Here is an 18,692-nt window from a genome sequence, read left to right as displayed (position 1 = left end):
ACCTGGCAGGAAATCTAGAGAACCTCCAACAAATGGCTGCCCAGTCTCTGCTTGAGGACTCACAGCCTTAAAGAACCCACCACCCCTCTAGGTACTTGGTTCCATTGCCAAATTGCTCTTAGTATCAATAAGTCTGGTGTAGAGAACCCTCTGTGTGTTTGGTTGTTTGTGTGGAGGCCTTTATGTGCATAAGTCAAGGTGCAACCTGCTGCCATCATCCCGCTTCCCCCTCCCCGCAACTATGGTGACTTGAAAATTATGGAAGTGGTGAAGACAGTGGAGGGAAGTGAACAGTGGTGAGTGAATTTAGAGGGAATACGGAAAGGCCGTAGAGAACCATATGAGGTTACATGTGTGTGTGGTTGACCACCAAAAATATATTGCCCAGAAATGGGCTAGGAATACACAAAAGCATGAAAATGTGTAGCTTTGGGCTTTGTTTTTGTGTAATTGGGTTGCTGCAGCATTTAGGGTAAATGGTTACCAAGAAAAAGTGACTGAAAAATTCTGGATCTTTGGGAAAACAAAGGGGTCTCCTTTGTCAAAAGCAACTGTGAGAAACTTGGACCAAGTAATGCAAAAATGCTTAGGGCAACCACATAATTGATAGTATATGAGCGATGGTTCTCAGCCCATGCACGTAGGGTCCCAATGACGTGAAGGAAAGTTTGGCTGTTCTTCAGCCTGGAGCTATTTACTGAATTAAAGGCTATAAATATCTAATAGCGGGGAGGGGGCAGTGGGGGAATCATAAAGGTGATGAGTTTCCTACTGCAGTGCTTAGGGGAATCATAATGACTTGCATTTGCATAGCTGCCTGTGAAAATGTGCCACAGGTTTCTTCCTTAAGCAGTCGCTGTTCATTTTAAAGCCATTATGGCCTCATCGTGTACACCAGACATTATTAACAATTGTTATGTGCTGTTATCGGAGGTATTAGATGATTAGTCTAGAGCCTGCTTGGAATGAGATAAAAGAAATATCAGTCACATGCTCTTCCAGCCCAGCTTCTATGTATACAAGGCTGTATACATTTTGGGGGACAATTTCAGTACATATGGCCAAAAAAACAAAACAAAAAAAGTCTTCTGAATGTTAATATTGTGAATGAGCATGGCTGAGTCTTCCTGCAGAACTTTCCCAAAGCATGCCTAGTTGTAATACTGACAAATGTTGGCATGGGGCACAGTTGCTGTGCCCCATGCCAACATCCAGGACAGGTCAACTCATGTTACGGTCATTTTTTTTTTTTATGTACTCTTGATTTCCCTCAGAATTGGAACAGGCAAGGTATCATAGGACCATAATTTTGAATACGGGATTGACCTACACTGCCGCAGGAATACCCAGTGTGGTGTCCTCTAGATGCTATTGGACTCTTATTTCCCATCATTCCTGACCATTGAACATGATGTCTGGAGTCCAACAGCAAATGGAAGCACCATGTTGGTTACCCCTGCAGTCCCAGAATGTGGGATCCAACAGCAGGTACCAACAGTTGAACATCAGGATAGATAGATCTCACTTGGCTTAGGCACCAAATCCTATTAGCCTCTTGGAGTCAGTAGAACTATTATTCAGGAGAGATACAAGGATCACAAAACATTGTCTTCTCTTCATATATATGTATGCAACATATTTACTACCAATTTGCCAGGGTGGAGTGTCAGATTTGGGATACCTGGGTTTAATTCTCACTAAGACATGTAAGTTACTGGGTGTCCCTCAGTCTAACCTACTTCATAGGGTTGTGAAGAATGGATAGTGCTTCTAACCCAGTGGTAGGAGAAATATATTGCATTCATTTTAATTTTTATTATTTCCTAAATTCGTATATTGCCCTTCATCTGTAGATATCAGGGTGGTTCACAGCATAAAAATGCAAGATGAAAACACAAAATACATAATAAAAACAAGAACAAAACAATAACCCTCCTCTTCCACATTAAAAAGGGTATAGGATGTTAATCAGCCAAAGGCCTGGTTGAAGAGGAACGTTTTTGCCAAAGGTACTACCCTTCCCTTAACACTCTAAACAGTCAACTGGTAAGACAGCCAACTGGTTTAACTCAGTTTTCTTTGTTCATTATGTTGTTCATATGAGAAAAATGACATAAATCCCATGAATGTTACACTTAATTATGTGGAGGGAGGCTAGGATACAGATATAATTCACAATAATTAATCAAATTTCGCTGATGTGTAATGAACTAATAATAATAATAATAATAATAATAATAATAATAATAATAATAATAGAAAATCCAGATTCTGTTACATTAGATTAACTTCCTCATTCCAATAATATTTAGCTGTTTCTCAGAAGTAAACATCTTAAGGCAGCAGCCCTATGTACATATTCTCATCTTCGCTGATTGATTTGTTGCCTTCTAAGCAACCATCTCAAGGCAATTTTACACTGAAGATAATTAAAAGCAGTTAAAAACACAAAAACAACAAATACATTTAAAACAAGACTAAAAGCACAGAAAGTAGACACTTGTGGTAAAGACCCATTTATATAGTTGGGAAAATATCATCTGAAAGGGAGAGGTCAGGACGCTAGCCATTATTTGTTATGTACCTTCAATAGCTGAATGCAGAGCAAAGTTTGATGATCAAGACTTCTCTCCTCACCATATCTCTAATACCTCTTCAGAAAATACTGGGCTTCCGTAGGGGACCTGTTTATTGAACATTTATCCTGATCTGCTTTCACAAAACCTTACCAGAAGGAAGATCATTGAGACTTTATTCTGACTTATTTGTGGGGAGGTTATATGACAACGAGCATTTATCCCGATTTCCTTAGTGAGTGTTTCTTTAATGTGTTCTTCTTAATCATTTGTCCATACCATATTTTTCACTGCATTTCACTGTTGCATCAAAAAGTAAATAGATTGATAGATGATAGATAGATAGATATATAGATAGATAGATGATAGGGATTTTAGGGTGACAGAGCTCTTTGAACTATGAAAATCTCAATTTCCAAGACGCACTCGAATTCCTCCCATCAAGTGATCTGGAGGCTACAGGGGCGGGGGGATGAATTCCAGTTACTTGAAGTAAGATTTGATGTAAGATCTGATGCATTTTGGAAGAATCCTTCCTCATGAGGTGCATAAACCAGTTTCTTTCTTATAATAATAATAATAATAATAATAATAATAATAATAATAATAATAATAATAATACAATTTTATTTATATCCCGCCCTCCCCAGCCGAAGCCAGGCTCAAAGCAGCTAACAACAGTAAAATGATACAACATTCTAAAATCATTTCATTCTAAAATTGGTTCAAATCAGATGAATGGCAATCATTGGGCTAGAGTTCTGTGAGGATTGCCAAAGGAGGGGGTCAGGCCTGTGCCCTGGCCAAAGGCCTGGTGGAACAGCTCTGTCTTGCAGACCCTGCAGAAAGATGTCAAGTCCTGCAGGGCCCTAGTCTCTTGTGACAGAGCGTTCCACCAGATCGGAGCCACAGCCGAAAAAGCCCTGGCTCTGGTTGAGGCCAGCCTAACCTCTCTGTGGCCTGGGACCTCCAAGATGTTTTTGTTTGAAAACATCTTTCTTTCTTGATGTTTAGCCTGGAGAAGAGGAGGTTAAGGGGTGATATGATAGCCATGTTCAAATATACAGTGGTACCCCGCAAGACGAATGCCTCGCAAGACGGAAAACCCGCAAGACGAAAGGGTTTTCTGTTTTGGAGGAGCTTCGCAAGACGAATTTCCCTATGGGCTTGCTTCGCAAGACGAAAGCCCATAGGGAAATCTCCGGGGACCTGTTTTAAATGCTGGTGGTGGGGAGCAAAGCCTTTCCCCCCCTCTGGCCTTCAGAAGAGGTCCAGGAAGGCCGGCGGGGGCCGAAAGGCTTTGCTCCCCACCGCCAGCATTTTAAAAGCAGTCCGGCATAGCAGGGAAGCGCTTCACGCTATCGCGGACGGCTTTTGAAGGCAGGCGGGGGGAGCAAAGACTTTCGCCCCCGCCGGCCTTCAGAAGAGGTCCTGGACCTCTTCTGAAGGCCGGCGGGGGGCGAAAGTCTTCCCCCCCCCCGCCTGCCTTCCCGGGAGAGCGGGGAAAGGCAGCGCCTTTCTCCGCTGTCGCCGACGGCTTCTGAAGGCAGGCGGGGGGGGGGAAGACCTCCGCTGTCCCGGGGCGATTTTAAAATGCCGCCCGCCAGCATTTTAAGATCACCCCGGACAGCGGAGAAGTCCTCCGCTGTCCCTGGGTTTTTTAAAATGCTGGGGGTGGGAAGAAAAGCCCTTGTCCGTCCCCCCCCCCCCAGCCTTCAGAAGAGGTCGGGGACAGACTGTCCCCGGACCTGGTCTGAAGGCGGTTTCCCTAGGAACGCATTAATTGGTTTTCAATGCATTCCTATGGGAAACCGTGCCTCGCAAGACGAAAAACTCGCAAGACGAAGAGACTTGCGGAACGAATTAATTTCGTCTTGCGAGGCACCACTGTATAAAAGGATGTCACATAGAGGAGGGAGAAAGGTTGTTTTCTGCTGCTCCAGAGAAGTGGACACGGAGCAATGGATCCAAACTACAAGAAAGAAGATTCCACCTAAACATTAGGAAGAACTTCCTGACAGTAAGAGCTATTTGACAGTGGAATTTGCTGCCAAGGAGTGTGGTGGAGTCTCCTACTTTGGAGGTCTTTAAGCAGAGGCTTGACAACCATATGTCAGGAGTTCTCTGATGGTGTTTCCTGCTTGGCAGGGGGTTGGACTCGATGGCCCTTGTGGTCTCTTCCAACTCTATGATTCTATGATTCTTTCCTGCCAGTCATGCTTTCCCGCTTCTGTGGTTCATAGAGTCAAAACTCGAGAGCTGGAAGGGACTTCAGCCCCCTGCAATGTAGGACTCAAAGTGGTTGTTCTGTGAATGCCTCACTGCTTTATGAAGAAGGTGGAATAGTCTACTTTTCTTCTGCCATTCACTGTTAAAACACACACACACACACACACACCGGGACCTGCTTGACATCAAACTTCTCTACAACACCGAAATGACTGACATGGAATATGAATTTGTAGGTAGTAGAATCTAGCAGGATGATGCAATTTACAATATGGCACAAAGCTCTCAGACCCAGCATAGTGATAGAGGACCAGAATCTGGAATCTGTTGCATGCAGCCTCTCTTGTTATCATCATGTCCTTAGAATAACTTGCTTTCCTCTGTCCACAGTGCCTACACAGAACCTTACAAGGTGTGCCCTATCTCTGTGATTCCTATTGAAGACGTCACATCAGATGAGGAGCAGAAAAGTTCTGGAGATGAGGATGGGAACCAGGGAGAGTCCAACCTCATCCATAAGGTAAAACACCATTCTTAAAGCTGTGTGTGTAAATAAAATTTTGGAGGCAGGTCTTGCAACAAATCCAATAGATCTTGTGAGGTGTCTTGAGCCATTTCTGCAATAGATTCCACCCCTGCCCCTGCTCACTGACTGGATTCAGCTACTACCTGCAGGATACCAACAACATACGATGTGCCCACATCACATTTGTCTGAACTTGCAGCCAGGATCAATGATCAAGTGGGGTGTCAGTATTACATGGGTGGTCAGAAGACGCACTGGACATATATTTATTCCTGAAAGCGTCTTCCCATTATAAGCAGTCTCGTACTCTATCGTACTCTCAGTTCTGCCCAAAACAGGACTGTGAAAGTAACTGACAACTGACAGCCCCTGAGGCAAAGCTGGACTCCTGGGAGCTGCCATCTGGCCTGCACAACACCACAGGTACCAGCTCAAGGCCTCTATTCATCCACAGGTATTTTAGATAGAAAGGCAGATGTATACATGAAGTAGGCAAGATAAGGAAGAAGCCTTCTTGATTGTCCTGCCTGCTCAGACTCTCCAAGTGTCCCTATTTTCCAGGGACGTCCCTGATTTAGAGAAGCTATCCTAGTGTCTGATTTTATCCCAGAATGTCCCACTTTTCCTTAGGATGTCCCTATTTTCATTGGAGAAATCATAGAATCATAGAATCATAGAGTTGGAAGAGACCACAAGGGCCATCGAGTCCAACCCCCTGCCAAGCAGGAAACACCATCAGAGCACTCCTGACATATGGTTGTCAAGCCTCTGCTTAAAGACCTCCAAAGTAGGAGACTCCACCACACTCCTTGGCAGCAAACTCCACTGTCGAACAGCTCTTACTGTCAGGAAGTTCTTCCTAATGTTTAGGTGGAATCTTCTTTCTTGTAGTTTGGATCCATTGCTCCGTGTCCGCTTCTCTGGAGCAGCAGAAAACAACCTTTCTCCCTCCTCTATGTGACATCCTTTTATATATTTGAACATGGCTATCATATCACCCCTTAACCTCCTCTTCTCCAGGCTAAACATGCCCAGCTCCCTTAGCCGTTCCTCATAAGGCATCGTTTCCAGGCCTTTGACCATTTTTGGTTGTTGGAGGGTATGGAGCTATCCAACTCCTGAGCCATCTGAAGGCAATCCTGCATAGGGAAGGGTTTTTTTTAAAAAAAGTTTAATGTTTTATTATGTTTTTATGTATGTTGGAAGCTGCCCAGAGTGGCTGGGGCAACCCAATAAGAAGTGTGGGGTATAAATAGTAAAATTTTCATTTTGGAATGGGACGTCCCTATTTTCCTCGGAGAAATGTTGGAGGGTATAGCTGCCCCCTCCTTTCTTTCCCACTTGCTCTTCCACTCATGCCCACTTTTTATTTCTTTGTCTTCACTATGTGGCCTGCAAAAAGTTAAGATTGCAATAAAACATATTGTAAAAGCTGATGGTTTAAAACACCATTGTATAAAAGAACAGTATAAAAGCCATTGGGAGCAATAAAACAAAGTAGAATGAGAACAATGTAAAGATATTTTTTTTAAAAAAAAAAAAAAGCCTAGGAAAATAAAATGCTTCTGCTTGGCACTTTAATGAAATCTGAATAGGGGCAAAGTGAGCCTTCCTGGGAAGAGCATTTCACAGCCAGGGTGCCACTACTGAGTAGGCCGTCAGATGGCTGACATACAGGGAGAATAAAGGGGAAGCGTTTGTAAAGTGCCCCTGCCATTTTAATTTTGATCTTCCTTTGTTGCATTCAGCCCAGTTACGGAATCATTTTGAAAGCAAGATATTGCTGAAACATTTGATGCTGAATGAAAATTAGCTGCAGATGTTGGAAGTTTGAGTCTTATGCCTGGGCCAAATATATGACTGTTCTGCTTTAGGCAAAGGCAGCAGTTCAACGTGAGTCAAAATACAATTTTCTGCAGTGAAAAGGAACCAGGAAAACAGAAATTAGTTCATTGTTAGGCTGAGGTTTCAGGTAGTTGGCAGGGCCAGCCTTTCCTTTAGGCACAAGGTATGAATGCTGTCAGATATTATTGATGATAAGATATTATTGATGATAAGATGAATGCTGTCAGATATTATTAGACTCCCATCAGTCCCATACAGCGTCAAATGGCCATGGATGTTCAGTAACACCCAGAAGGTATTAGGTTGGCTATCCCTGCATTAGAAGAGTGAGGCAGCCACTTCAGACAACAGATTCTAGACTGAGGAGCAATGGCAGCAGCCTCCTGGCCATTCCTTCTGAGCCCTGCTTAGGCATTCCTCGGTTTTAGAAGACAGAGCTGTGTGCATCAGGCACAGAGCCAGCCCTGTACCCCCTGAGCTAGCCTGCTGCCCACAAGTGTGGTGAAGGTTGCTGTCCCATTGCTGATATAGAAGTAAGATTCAGCTGCATATCCAGTTGGCATTCCAGGCTATCCGACAGAGTGGCCTCCCTCAGGCAGCAAAATGTCTTATTTAACTATTTATGTCAGGCGCCATTAAAAAAAGTATAGCAGAGAATAGGAGCGCCTCACCATCTTTTCCATTAAACTGCTGATCAACAATCGAAGAACACCCCCTTCATTGCTCATGGGTGCTATGCTCCCTATCAATTGCTCACAATGTGAGATCACCTTAGGCTTTCACCCTGAAGACTCTTGCAGTGTCAGTCACTGCTGGAGGAGAAAGCTGCCCAGACACTGTCATTCGCTAGTCCAGTATTTATGTGTCTGACTGGAGACAGCCTCCCCTAAGTTATGGACATGGATTGGAAAATACTGGAGAAATGCTGGTCAGTGTGATAATTCTGTCCCGAGATCTGTAGATGAAGGGCAGTATACAAATTTTAACCACCACCACAAATTTTCTGACACTTCCTCCTAGACCTTTCAGTTCTTAAGAATTACTGATAAAATTTAGCATTCTCTAAATTCCCAAGATGAATGCTGTCAGAGACACTCCTGACAGGATTGAACAAGAAGGATGGCATGTCACTGATACCATAACGTAGCGCTTGTCATAGTTGGTAATATATTACGACTTTCTGAGGCTTTCACCCAAAAAACTCTCAGCCCTCTGAGAGAATTTTAGGCTTCCGTCCCGTATATACTTAGCTCAGAAAAGGTTCCATTGAACTAAGTGGAACTTCCTTCTGCATTCACATGTAAAGAAGGATTGCAATATTAGCCATTTTATCAAAAAGCCATGTCTGAGTGATGAAGTGCAAGTAAATAATCTAAGTACCCAGCAAAAGTACTGTCTCTTTCTTGTTGGGAAATCCTTAGCGCAAGATGAAGTAGTTGTAAAACAAGAGCAAATTTCAGTGCACTGTCACTTAGAGAGAATTGGCAGACTTCAGTAGGTTTGGATGCCAAAAATAGTACCAAGGATTTGGAAGTGAGCTAATCTTGTGAAAACAGTATTTGGGCTGGTCTGGAAGCAAGAGTAAGTTTTTGGTTTTCTTTTTTAATGTTTTGCTTGTTAGTCTATGGTTTCCATCTCCCAGGGGAAAATCAGTCTGAATAAAGGCATGAGATCACCTAGCAGATAAGATCTATGGTTTTATCCAGAAAGTGTACTTTATTTTTATTAACAGTGCTTCTACTGAGGGTGGGAAGGATCTGCTATACAAGAGATTCTTGCTTTTCAGTTTTGTGAGCTTAGATCCCCTTATGTCTCTGCATGTAATTTTATACTGGTTAGAATGGGGCTGTTAAAAATAAAAACAAATAAGCATATATATTAAAAGTAGCCAAAGGCACAATCAGGTGAAACGTACTTAATTTCGTCTCACTGAATGGGAGAGACTTAAGCACCATCCCTTAAATTTGGCTGAGTAGTGCCTTTGTGTTTTCATAGAATCACTATACTGTTTGACTATGCCACTTCTGACTATGCCACCCTAGGCATGACCTCTCTGCAAATTTGGGGACATAATTTGACTCTTGACCACACTTTAAAAAACAAAGAAAAACCCAACATTCTTAGCAGGGGTGGAGGAAGGGGGTGTGGTGGGGGCGGTCCGCCCCGGGTGTCACCATGGAGGGGATGACAAAATGCCAGGCGGCACTCACTGTGGGGCCTGCGCCTAAGCTATGCGTCTCTCCTGGGAGTGATGTGGTGGCTTGGGCGCCCACATTCTCTGCACTGCCCCCAAATGGTCTGCCCGCTGCCTCCCCCTTAGCTGTAGGGCGGCTGAGTGGGAGGAGGCAGGCAGACTCCTCAGAGGCCCCATGGAGTGTCCTGCCCCGGCTGGCCTCGCCCCTAGGTGCAGGGCACGTGCGCCACCCCAGGTGCCTGATTGGCTTGCTCTGCCGCTGATTCTTAGTCTGGAGTGTACATTTGGGTTACATCTTGTGGATCTCTGCTTTTCTGAGCTAACCTCTTTGAAATGAAGCATGCAGCATACCATTGTTATGTTTCAAGGCAGCTAATACATACATACATACATACATACATACATACAGTGGTACCTCGGGTTACATACGCTTCAGGTTTCATACGCTTCAGGTTACAGACTCCGCTAACCCAGAAATATTACCTCAGGTTAAGAACTTTTCTTCAGGATGAGAACAGAAATCGTGCTCCAGCGGCGCAGCAGCAGCGGGAGGCCCCATTAGCTAAAGTGGTGCTTCAGGTTAAGAACAGTTTCAGGTTAAGAACGGACCTCCGGAATGAATTAAGTACTTAACCCGAGGTACCACTGTACAAGCAAAGAACAAAATATTTTCCCCTGTGGTATAAAACAGCAGATTGCAGGGAGCAGTTTTGATCCCAGACCTGATGCTGGGGGAAGGATTGGGCCCCCTCTCATTTTGCAGCCCCATCACTCCAATCAACCTGGCAAATTCGTGCAGAACATTTTTGTTTTTAAAAAAGAAGGAATATTCTGGGACATCCAGAACGTCATGGGTTTTCCCCATAATAATATGTAGTTTGTCTTGTATAATATGTAGTGTGTGTGTGTCCCCCCATCCCACCCTCAGAGTCACATTGTATTCTAGGGAAGTTTTTTTTTTTTTTTTTTTGTTTAAAACTGGATCTTCTTATCAAGGTTGGATCCATGGGGGGGGGGGGAATCCCTGGCAGCTGGTGTTGGGCTAGCAAATTTCCAACAGGATGCTGACATTTTTTAAAATTGCCGTGCTACTCCTTGGAGAAGGGGGTGTCCTTCACATAGGCCCCTATAGCTCAGTTTTCATAGAATCATAGAATCATAGAGTTGGAAGAGACCACAAGGGCCATCGAGTCCAACCCCCTGCCAAGCAGGAAACACCATCAGAGCACTCCTGACATATGGTTGTCAAGCCTCTGCTTAAAGACCTCCAAAGTAGGAGACTCCACCACACTCCTTGGCAGCAAATTCCACTGTCGAACAGCTCTTACTGTCAGGAAGTTCTTCCTAATGTTTAGGTGGAATCTTCTTTCTTGTAGTTTGGATCCATTGCTCCGTGTCCGCTTCTCTGGAGCAGCAGAAAACAACCTTTCTCCCTCCTCTATGTGACATCCTTTTATATATTTGAACATGGCTATCATATCACCCCTTAACCTCCTTTTCTCCAGCCTAAACATGCCCAGCTCCCTTAGCCGTTCCTCATAAGGCATCGTTTCCAGGCCTTTGACCATTTTGGTTGCCCTCCTCTGGACACGTTCCAGTTTGTCAGTGTCCTTCTTGAACTGTGGTGCCCAGAACTGGACACAGTACTCCAGGTGAGGTCTGACCAGAGCAGAATACAGTGGCACTATTACTTCCCTTGATCTAGATGCTATACTCCTATTGATGCAGCCCAGAATTGCATTGGCTTTTTTAGCTGCCGCGTCACACTGTTGGCTCATGTCAAGTTTGTGGTCAGCTAAAAACTACCTAAGAGGCATATTGAGGCCATTCTTCACATGTGTGTCTCTTTTATATATTTATTCCATTGCTCTGAGCAAAGGTGACCTTGCCTTTTTCCAGCTTGTTGAAGAAAAAGCTTGCTGGAAGCAAGCATCAGATTGGGGCACAAAAACGCCTCCTTTCCCTGAAATCCTCATTAAATTACCATTTCAGCCTGAGATAAGGAGAGCCCTTTGCAGGAGGGCTGCCTCATCATTTCAGGTGCCAAACACATGGACAATAGTAACCAGGGGCAAGCTATATCTGCTCCTTGCATGCAGTCAATGGCACAAATCAACCCCAACCAAGCAGCAAACATCTGAGCTTAGTTTGGTCCAACAAGTGACAGGTTCTTATCCTCAGTGAACAGGGAAGGCGTAAACCGGCATGGCTGCTCCGTTGTATCTGGGAGAAAATAGATGCATACATTTGTACGAGCAGCTGAAAATTATATATGGGAAGCAAAATGATTTCACGGTAAAGATTAAAGTGGATTAATGTGATCTCAGCAGTAATGCTAATGTTTATAAAGACAAAACTCAGGATACAGATGTTTAAAGGTCATAATAGAGGCAATTAAGCGTGATTTTGGATTTATAGAAAGTCGTTTGCAGCTGTAGCATGGTCCTGCCTGCCATTTACTCTCAATGCAGGAGAAATAAAAAAAGTCACATTCATTATACTTAACTGCTGCCTGGGGTTTCAATGCAAAAAGTTAATGTGAAATGTGGAGCTAGGAGCAGCACATGTTTTCCCTTGTATGTCTACTCAGCTTGATTCTTCTCCAAGGGGAAGCCCCATTTATGTTAAGAGTAAAAAACAAAAAAGGCGGGGGGAGCATTAAGATCCTTCCCGTTGTGTCTCTCTATACCCGTTTGAGTATATTGTAGACACACAAAATGGTTTCAGTGGGGTAACTATCACCTACAAGCACCAGAAATTTCTCACCCTCAGGGACCCCTAGGCGTTGGAGAGCTGCACCTGACTTGCACATTCCTTTTCAATTTTATTCATATAATCCACAAGACCCATAAACAAACTTCCCAAACATGGAGGTTTGTTAATTTGAGGCCTTCAGCAAAGGCTGCTCTGTTTGAACAAAAGACTGTGGGTAGCCTAAATTCAGATCAGCACCTGTATACAGGGCCGGATTTAGGTTTGATGAGGCCCTAAGCTACTGAAGGTATTGGGGACCTTTATATGTCCAGCTGTCCTTTGTCAACAACAAATTGCTGCGGTTTTTTGTGTTGACTATATGCTATATGGTCATTTATGGACCTAATAGGTATCTAAAGCCATTTGCACAGAACAAAATATGTATTTTATCAAAGTTTATTTGTTTTGTTTTTTTAGTTTATATTTTGGAAATGTGCATCCAGGGTTTTTTTCCTTTTTTTGGGGGGGGAGCCCCCAAGAGAGTGAGGCCCTAAGCTATAGCTTGTTTAGCTTATATGTAAATCTAGCACTGCTGTATAGGTAGACCTCATCTTACTTGGGGGTTGCATTCCTGGCTATCATGTGTATAAGTAAAATCATGTAAAACCTGGGAAGGGCCCCATGCAACCATCTCTACATGTCCAAAACTGGCACTGAGTGCACCTTGCCCTCCACCCTGCCCCACGAGGCAGAGACCCAGCTCTGGAAAGGTTGTGTGTGGGCTTCCTTGAGGGCTCCCCTGAGATCTCAGATGGCCCTTCCTGGGGTGGGGGGTTCTTTCTCTCCTGCCCTGTTTTTTTGTTGTTTAGTCGTTTAGTCGTGTCCGACTCTTCGTGACCCCATGGACCAGAGCACTCCAAGCACTCCTGTCTTCCACTGTCTCCCGCAGTTTGGTTAAACTCATGCTGGTAGCTTCGAGAACACTGTCCAACCATCTCGTCCTCTGTCGTCCCCTTCTCCTTGTGCCCTCAATCTTTCCCAACATCAGGGAGTCTTCTCTTGTCATGAGGTGGCCAAAGTATTGGAGCCTCAGCTTCAGTTTTATTTATTTCTAAATTTTCAGTGATCCACATGAAGCTGTGATTACGTACGTGAACTTAATGTAAGATGCAATCTGTCTGTACCTTTATGTACCAGTTAATCAACTTATTTGGGAGGTGCATGCCTTCTCCTCTTCTTCCTCCACATCCCTCACCACAGCTCCCAGTGCATCTTCCACACACACACACACACACACACACACACACACCCCACTTTGCTGAAGGCGGTGGGGGAACAAAAGGAGGCCAGAGAGTCCATAGCAGGTGGCAACAGAGGAAGCTGCAGCAGGGATCAATGCGCTCTCTGAGGCCAGATCTGCCACCTGAGGCTACTGCCGCACCTCACCTCATGGGTGGGCCGTCCCTGGGCAAGGTCTGCATGTAGGTTCCCACTATTATTGAGAATCCTGATTACTGTATTCTTCCGTCTATAAGATGCCCCCATGTGTAAGACAACCCCCATTTTGGGGTACTCCGATTTAAGAAGATGGGGGAGAAGGCCCCAATGTATAAGATGCCCTCAAATTTTGGGCATTATTTTTTAGGGGGGGAAACCTAGTCTTACACACGGAAAAATACGGTATGTATAGGTCTTGGCAAGAGCCAGGGTCATCAGACACAAGCCTGCTGTCCCCTCATGTCCTGTACATTTTAATCCATGTGCTACCCCTGTGCACCTCAAATCATATCATTTCTACTTCTTTCTGCTGGGGGGGGGGGAGAATAGATACTGGCCCTTATTATCTGCATGCTCATTTACCTATACTAATTAATTTAAATGCATGTTGATCTGCAATTGCTGTCCTCCTAGCGCTGAGGCCAAACTGTTTAATGGGTTTAGAGACAAAAGAAATAAAATAAACCCAGCGAGGCTAATTTAAAACTTGCCAAGTGGCAATTCTCTTGCCGTTCTTTTAAACCACTCTTAGTCCACCTCCCAAGGAAAGCTTTGAAAATGCTGCTGTAGGGCTTCTTAATAAAGTCTTGAAAATGCAAGAACAGGCTCCCTTTCGCAACTTCTCCTGTCTCTCTACAGGGAAAGGCAGTCAACATCTTATCTGCTGTGTTGGCTTCAAATTTGGAAAAGTCTTTACAATGCGACGAGCTGGTGCCAAATATTTTAAAAATAAAACCTGAGACTGGTCCCCTCTTGGTGGGTTCTTCTGTCTAGGAAGGAAAACCTCTACATTTTAGAAAACCTTAATATACCTGGGTGCAACAACCGTTTAACAGGCATAGTGAGGTCTTCAGAATTTCACATCTTTGATACGTGCTCATCAGTGGGAATGAGACACCATCACCCCCACACTGCCCTAGTGAGTTGCCAGAAATGTATGGCAACAACACAGAGCAACGGACAGGATGGTGAACAATTGCAGCATGCAGAGCAGATCTGTCTGCAAATAGAGGAAATAGCAGGCTAGGCCACAGAGATTTTGCAGAGAGCCAAGCAGCAACAGCCTCACTGTTGCAGCACGTCAAATTGTCTTTGCCTTTTCTTATCTTTCTACTGGGTGGGATTGGTTTCCAGGCTCCATTAATCATTCTGTTTTGCAAACCTTTAACCTTCGTATAATGAAGCAAGCCCACATACTTAAAAAAAAAATAAAAAAAAAACCTCGAGCATAAGCCACGTATTTGGGGAGTGACTGTTTTGCATCCCTTTAAGGAAGAGACAGATTTAGAAAGCTTCTTTCCCCCTACTCCGCCCCACTAAGAGGATGTGTATAATTAAACAGATTCCCCAGGAGATGGTGTGATATACCTCCCTCCAAGAAGGGAGCAGGAGACATAATTTTCCAGTTTGCATTTTTTAATTTTTAACTTTGAGGCACATAGGTTTTAAGTTCAACTGACCCTTCTGTGATTCAGCACTATTGTCCTGATATTATTTGCCACCCTGTGTTGCCATAGTGAACTAATTCTCTGAGTGGGATTGAATGAACTAGTCTCGCTAGATGAAGTCCATGCAAGGACTTCCACCAGCACAACAGGGCTTGGACTGACAGAACAATTGCCATAGAGCCATGTTGAATTCTTCCCTCTGAATACTACTTGTTTCATAGCCTAAATGGTGCCACCAGTGGATAGCAGGCTTGGGTTAATGGCACCCAGAGAAATAATGCCACCACTGCCTCCAAAGTCCTACTGTGATATCTAGAGTGGTAGAGCAGATACAAAGGTCAGTGGAAATACTGCGGGTATTGGCTCACCAGCATTATATGCCCTCGCCCATTACAATAAAACAAGAAACTTCTGGAGATTTGTCACCTGCCAATTTGGACTCCAAACCCACATGAATAGCAAAGTTACTATATGCGCAGTAGGTTGGTTGCATGTCTTTTTGTAAAATACAGGCCTCTAATAATTATATTTGTCCAGTGACCACCAAATCAAAGTGCTGCACTCTTTCAGGGTCAGAAGAGGCATTGAGGCCAATGGTAGTGGCAGGGTTACCTTTGCCTTGAAATCTAGCATTCTCATCATCTCTCTTGGATTCAGTGGCAAGAAAAACTACACCGAAGCGTATTTCTTCCAGAAATTTGCTCAGTCTTGGCTTTAACTCCTCTAGAAATGGAGGGTTTCCCAAACTGTCCTGCTGCCCAATATAAACTTACAGGTTTCTCTCTCTCTTTCCCCCAATCCTGCTATAACTTGGCTAAGTACAGGTCCTATATTTGATTGCAGGACTGAACACAGGGCTGTCTTAAGTATATGCAGTGCCGGGGTGCAAAGATCCGCCCGACATGCCCCCCCCCCCCAGTTGCCCAGTCCCAGCTGCGCAGGAGGGCAGAGCTGGCCAGCTGCCTCAGCGTCTCGCTGGCTCGGTTGCCTCCAAACCTGCGGTTCTGAGCCGCCTGCAGCAGTAAGCCCGCCGCGGTGCTCTGACTGATGGGCGGGCTCTTCCCAGGACTCAATTCTCGGGCCCGGACTCTCAGCCTGGTGCCCTTGAGAGCCCTGCGCCCGGGTGCCCCGCACCCCTAGCACCTATGGGTAAGATGGCCCTGACTGAACAGTTTACTTCTCAATTACAGTGGTACCTCGGGTTAAGTACTTAATTCGTTCCGGAGGTCCGTTCTTAACCTGAAACTGTTCTTAACCTGAAGCACCACTTTAGCTAATGGGGCCTCCTGCTGCTGCCGCGCCGCCGGAGCACGATTTCTGTTCTCATCCTGAAGCAAAGTGCTTAACCTGAAGCACTATTTCTGGGTTAGCGGAGTCTGTAACCTGAAGCGTATGTAACCTGAAACGTATGTAACCCAAGGTACCACTGTACTTCTTTCTGTAAGGCTTTTAGATCCCAAAGAACGCTAACATGTTCCATCCTTTAACCTTCTTATTTTCCATCATGCATATGTCAGGTCTTTTAAACCAAAAAGGCAACTGGAACAGGCTGGTTTAAGGCATTGCACTGTTTCAGAATTGCAAGCCCCCTAGCATGTACATCATCTTTAGGCGAGTGACAGTAACTCTCAGAGGCAGAGCACTTGCGTTGCATGCTGGAGCTTTGATCTTTGGTACCTCCAGGTAGCAGGTGGTGGGAAAGAGCTTTGCCTGAAACCCTGGAAGACTGCTGCCCATCAGAGCAGGTGGGCACAGTTAGCCTGACCTAATGTAGCTTTCCAGGTTCTTATCAAATCAGTAAGCAGCTGAAAATAGTAGCTGCCTCAGACATGGCTACCTGGAACAGGCTGGAATAGGAAAACAGGAAGCTGTGTCACTAGTGAGCTAAGGCTCTCTGTCCCAAGAATGATGAACGGATGTTATCCATAAAAGTGCCTGTACTAGAAAGGGTAAGCACCTCATGAATGAATGAAGAGCTGCTTGCAAAGTGTTAATGGCCTCCCGAAACACATTTGCTCTTGCCAATGCTTCACATCAGACCCTAGCCAGCATTTCCTTGATATTTATCCTGTTATTCATCCCTTTGGCAGACAGTGGCACAATATCAATAAGACACATGCGTTTCATATATAGGGCCAAGTCTCTGTTTTAGCCATGCTGTCTGTGTCTTTTCCTGTCTTATCTGCTTGGGGTGTCACCTGAGCATACAGAGATGAAGACAAAAGGAAGGGAAAAACAGCCTTGAGAGGGACATTGTGCTAGCTGACACGGGCATGTAAATTTCCACCACATGCTTCTCTCATATAGCATATATGAAGAGATTTAGGCACACTTAAGCCTGTTCTTTACTCAAACGCTTCTGGTTATAACTAAATGTAAATAGGACTTGGGCTAAGAGGGTATAAATTTCTCGTTGCAAGTTATATTTCTCTATGAACCAACTGATGTTTGGGTGGTTGTTCAGTGTATTCGACAGTGCAGTTTTGACTTTGCAAAGGTATCTCGTGCATTCATGGCTATGCCATTTACTGAAACTTAAACCTTTTAAAATAACATTTTATTTTAGAAAGGCTGAGCGCTCTCTTGCTCCTGAAATCCTTTCAAAGAAGGTGGCTAACATAACAAAGACTACCCACCTCATCAGAACTGGCTCCATCTTGAACCAATAATAACCAAACATTTTAGCAGCAAATTCCAGAAGGGGAAGCTCTCCCCCTATCTTCAACTTTCCTCTTTCATCATCACTGCTGGTGAGGGGTCAGCAGGATTTTGACTTTTTGCAAACAAAACAAAACAAAACAACCTGTCATGGCTAGCACATGCCACCACCTCCCGATGTCCCACATTTTGCACTTGTTCCTTTTAAACAATTCCCACCCCCTGGAAGTCTGGGTGTGTCACCTCCCCAATGCTAAAATCCATATCTCCTCTGATATTATATCACCACCACCAGTACTATTTTCCTTCTCTGTGGACTTATCTCCTTATCCCTTATTGGATTAATGGCACTGCCGTTGCAAATACCATGCTAAAGGTAAAAGTATTTGGAGGGAGGGAAAATCTGGAAAGGCCCTTAGATCTTGAGAAAGATAAGGCTATTAAAAGCAACAGGGCTTGTCTAGGCAAGAAGCCAGAACTTTGTGTCAAATCCATTGCTTCCCTCACCAAAGTTAACAGCGGGGGCTGGAGTCTCTGCAGCTACTGGGAAACACGAGTCTGGGAAGGAAGTGTACATTCAAAGCACTTACTGCTAGGCTAGAAAGCAAGCAGCTGGCAAAGTTCTCTAAAATGAAATGGCAGATCTTCATATTTTCACCACCGCTTGGGTTCAGTGCTAGGAACCTGATAGTTGAAGGACCTGAGCTCCCTACATCTCCCTGTTCCCAGAAGTCTGTCTCCGGACACTGTCGTCAATCTCAGAGTTCATTTCCTGGTTAAACAAACAGCAATTAAACAACACAAGACGGGGCAACGCCTAGAGACACTGTCTCAGAACTCGCCCTAGACAGGCCATGTGACACCAGGGGTACCAGTGTTTTGGCTTTTGGTTCAAGACAAATCAATCACTAATAGAATGGCTGACTGTGACAAACTGTATACAAGAAGAGAGAAGGGGCCTTGGTCAGTAGTGAAATATGCTCCGCTTCTTGGCATATCTGAGCCAAGCCCATCAGTAGAGGACG

At 44.5% G+C, this 18,692-nt stretch overlaps 1 protein-coding gene across 5 annotated transcripts in view; it reads left to right on the top strand.

The window, feature by feature from the left end:
• The window catches only part of FGD5 (FYVE, RhoGEF and PH domain containing 5), a 151,136-nt gene that overhangs the window by 53,920 nt on the left and 78,524 nt on the right, over nucleotides 1-18,692 (top strand). For all 5 annotated transcript variants that reach the window (XM_081183943.1, XM_081183944.1, XM_081183942.1 and 2 more), the window contains exon 3: nucleotides 5,196-5,325. In XM_081183943.1, the coding sequence (XP_081040069.1) occupies nucleotides 5,196-5,325 (130 nt within the window). The remainder of the gene's footprint in view (nucleotides 1-5,195; nucleotides 5,326-18,692) is intronic.

This window comes from Podarcis bocagei, assembly GCF_964188305.1.
Source record: "Podarcis bocagei genome assembly, chromosome: 2".
Taxonomy (NCBI): Eukaryota; Metazoa; Chordata; class Lepidosauria; order Squamata; family Lacertidae; genus Podarcis; species Podarcis bocagei.
The sequence above is the reverse complement of the archived record's forward strand: the minus strand, read 5'-3'. Positions and strand labels throughout refer to the sequence as shown.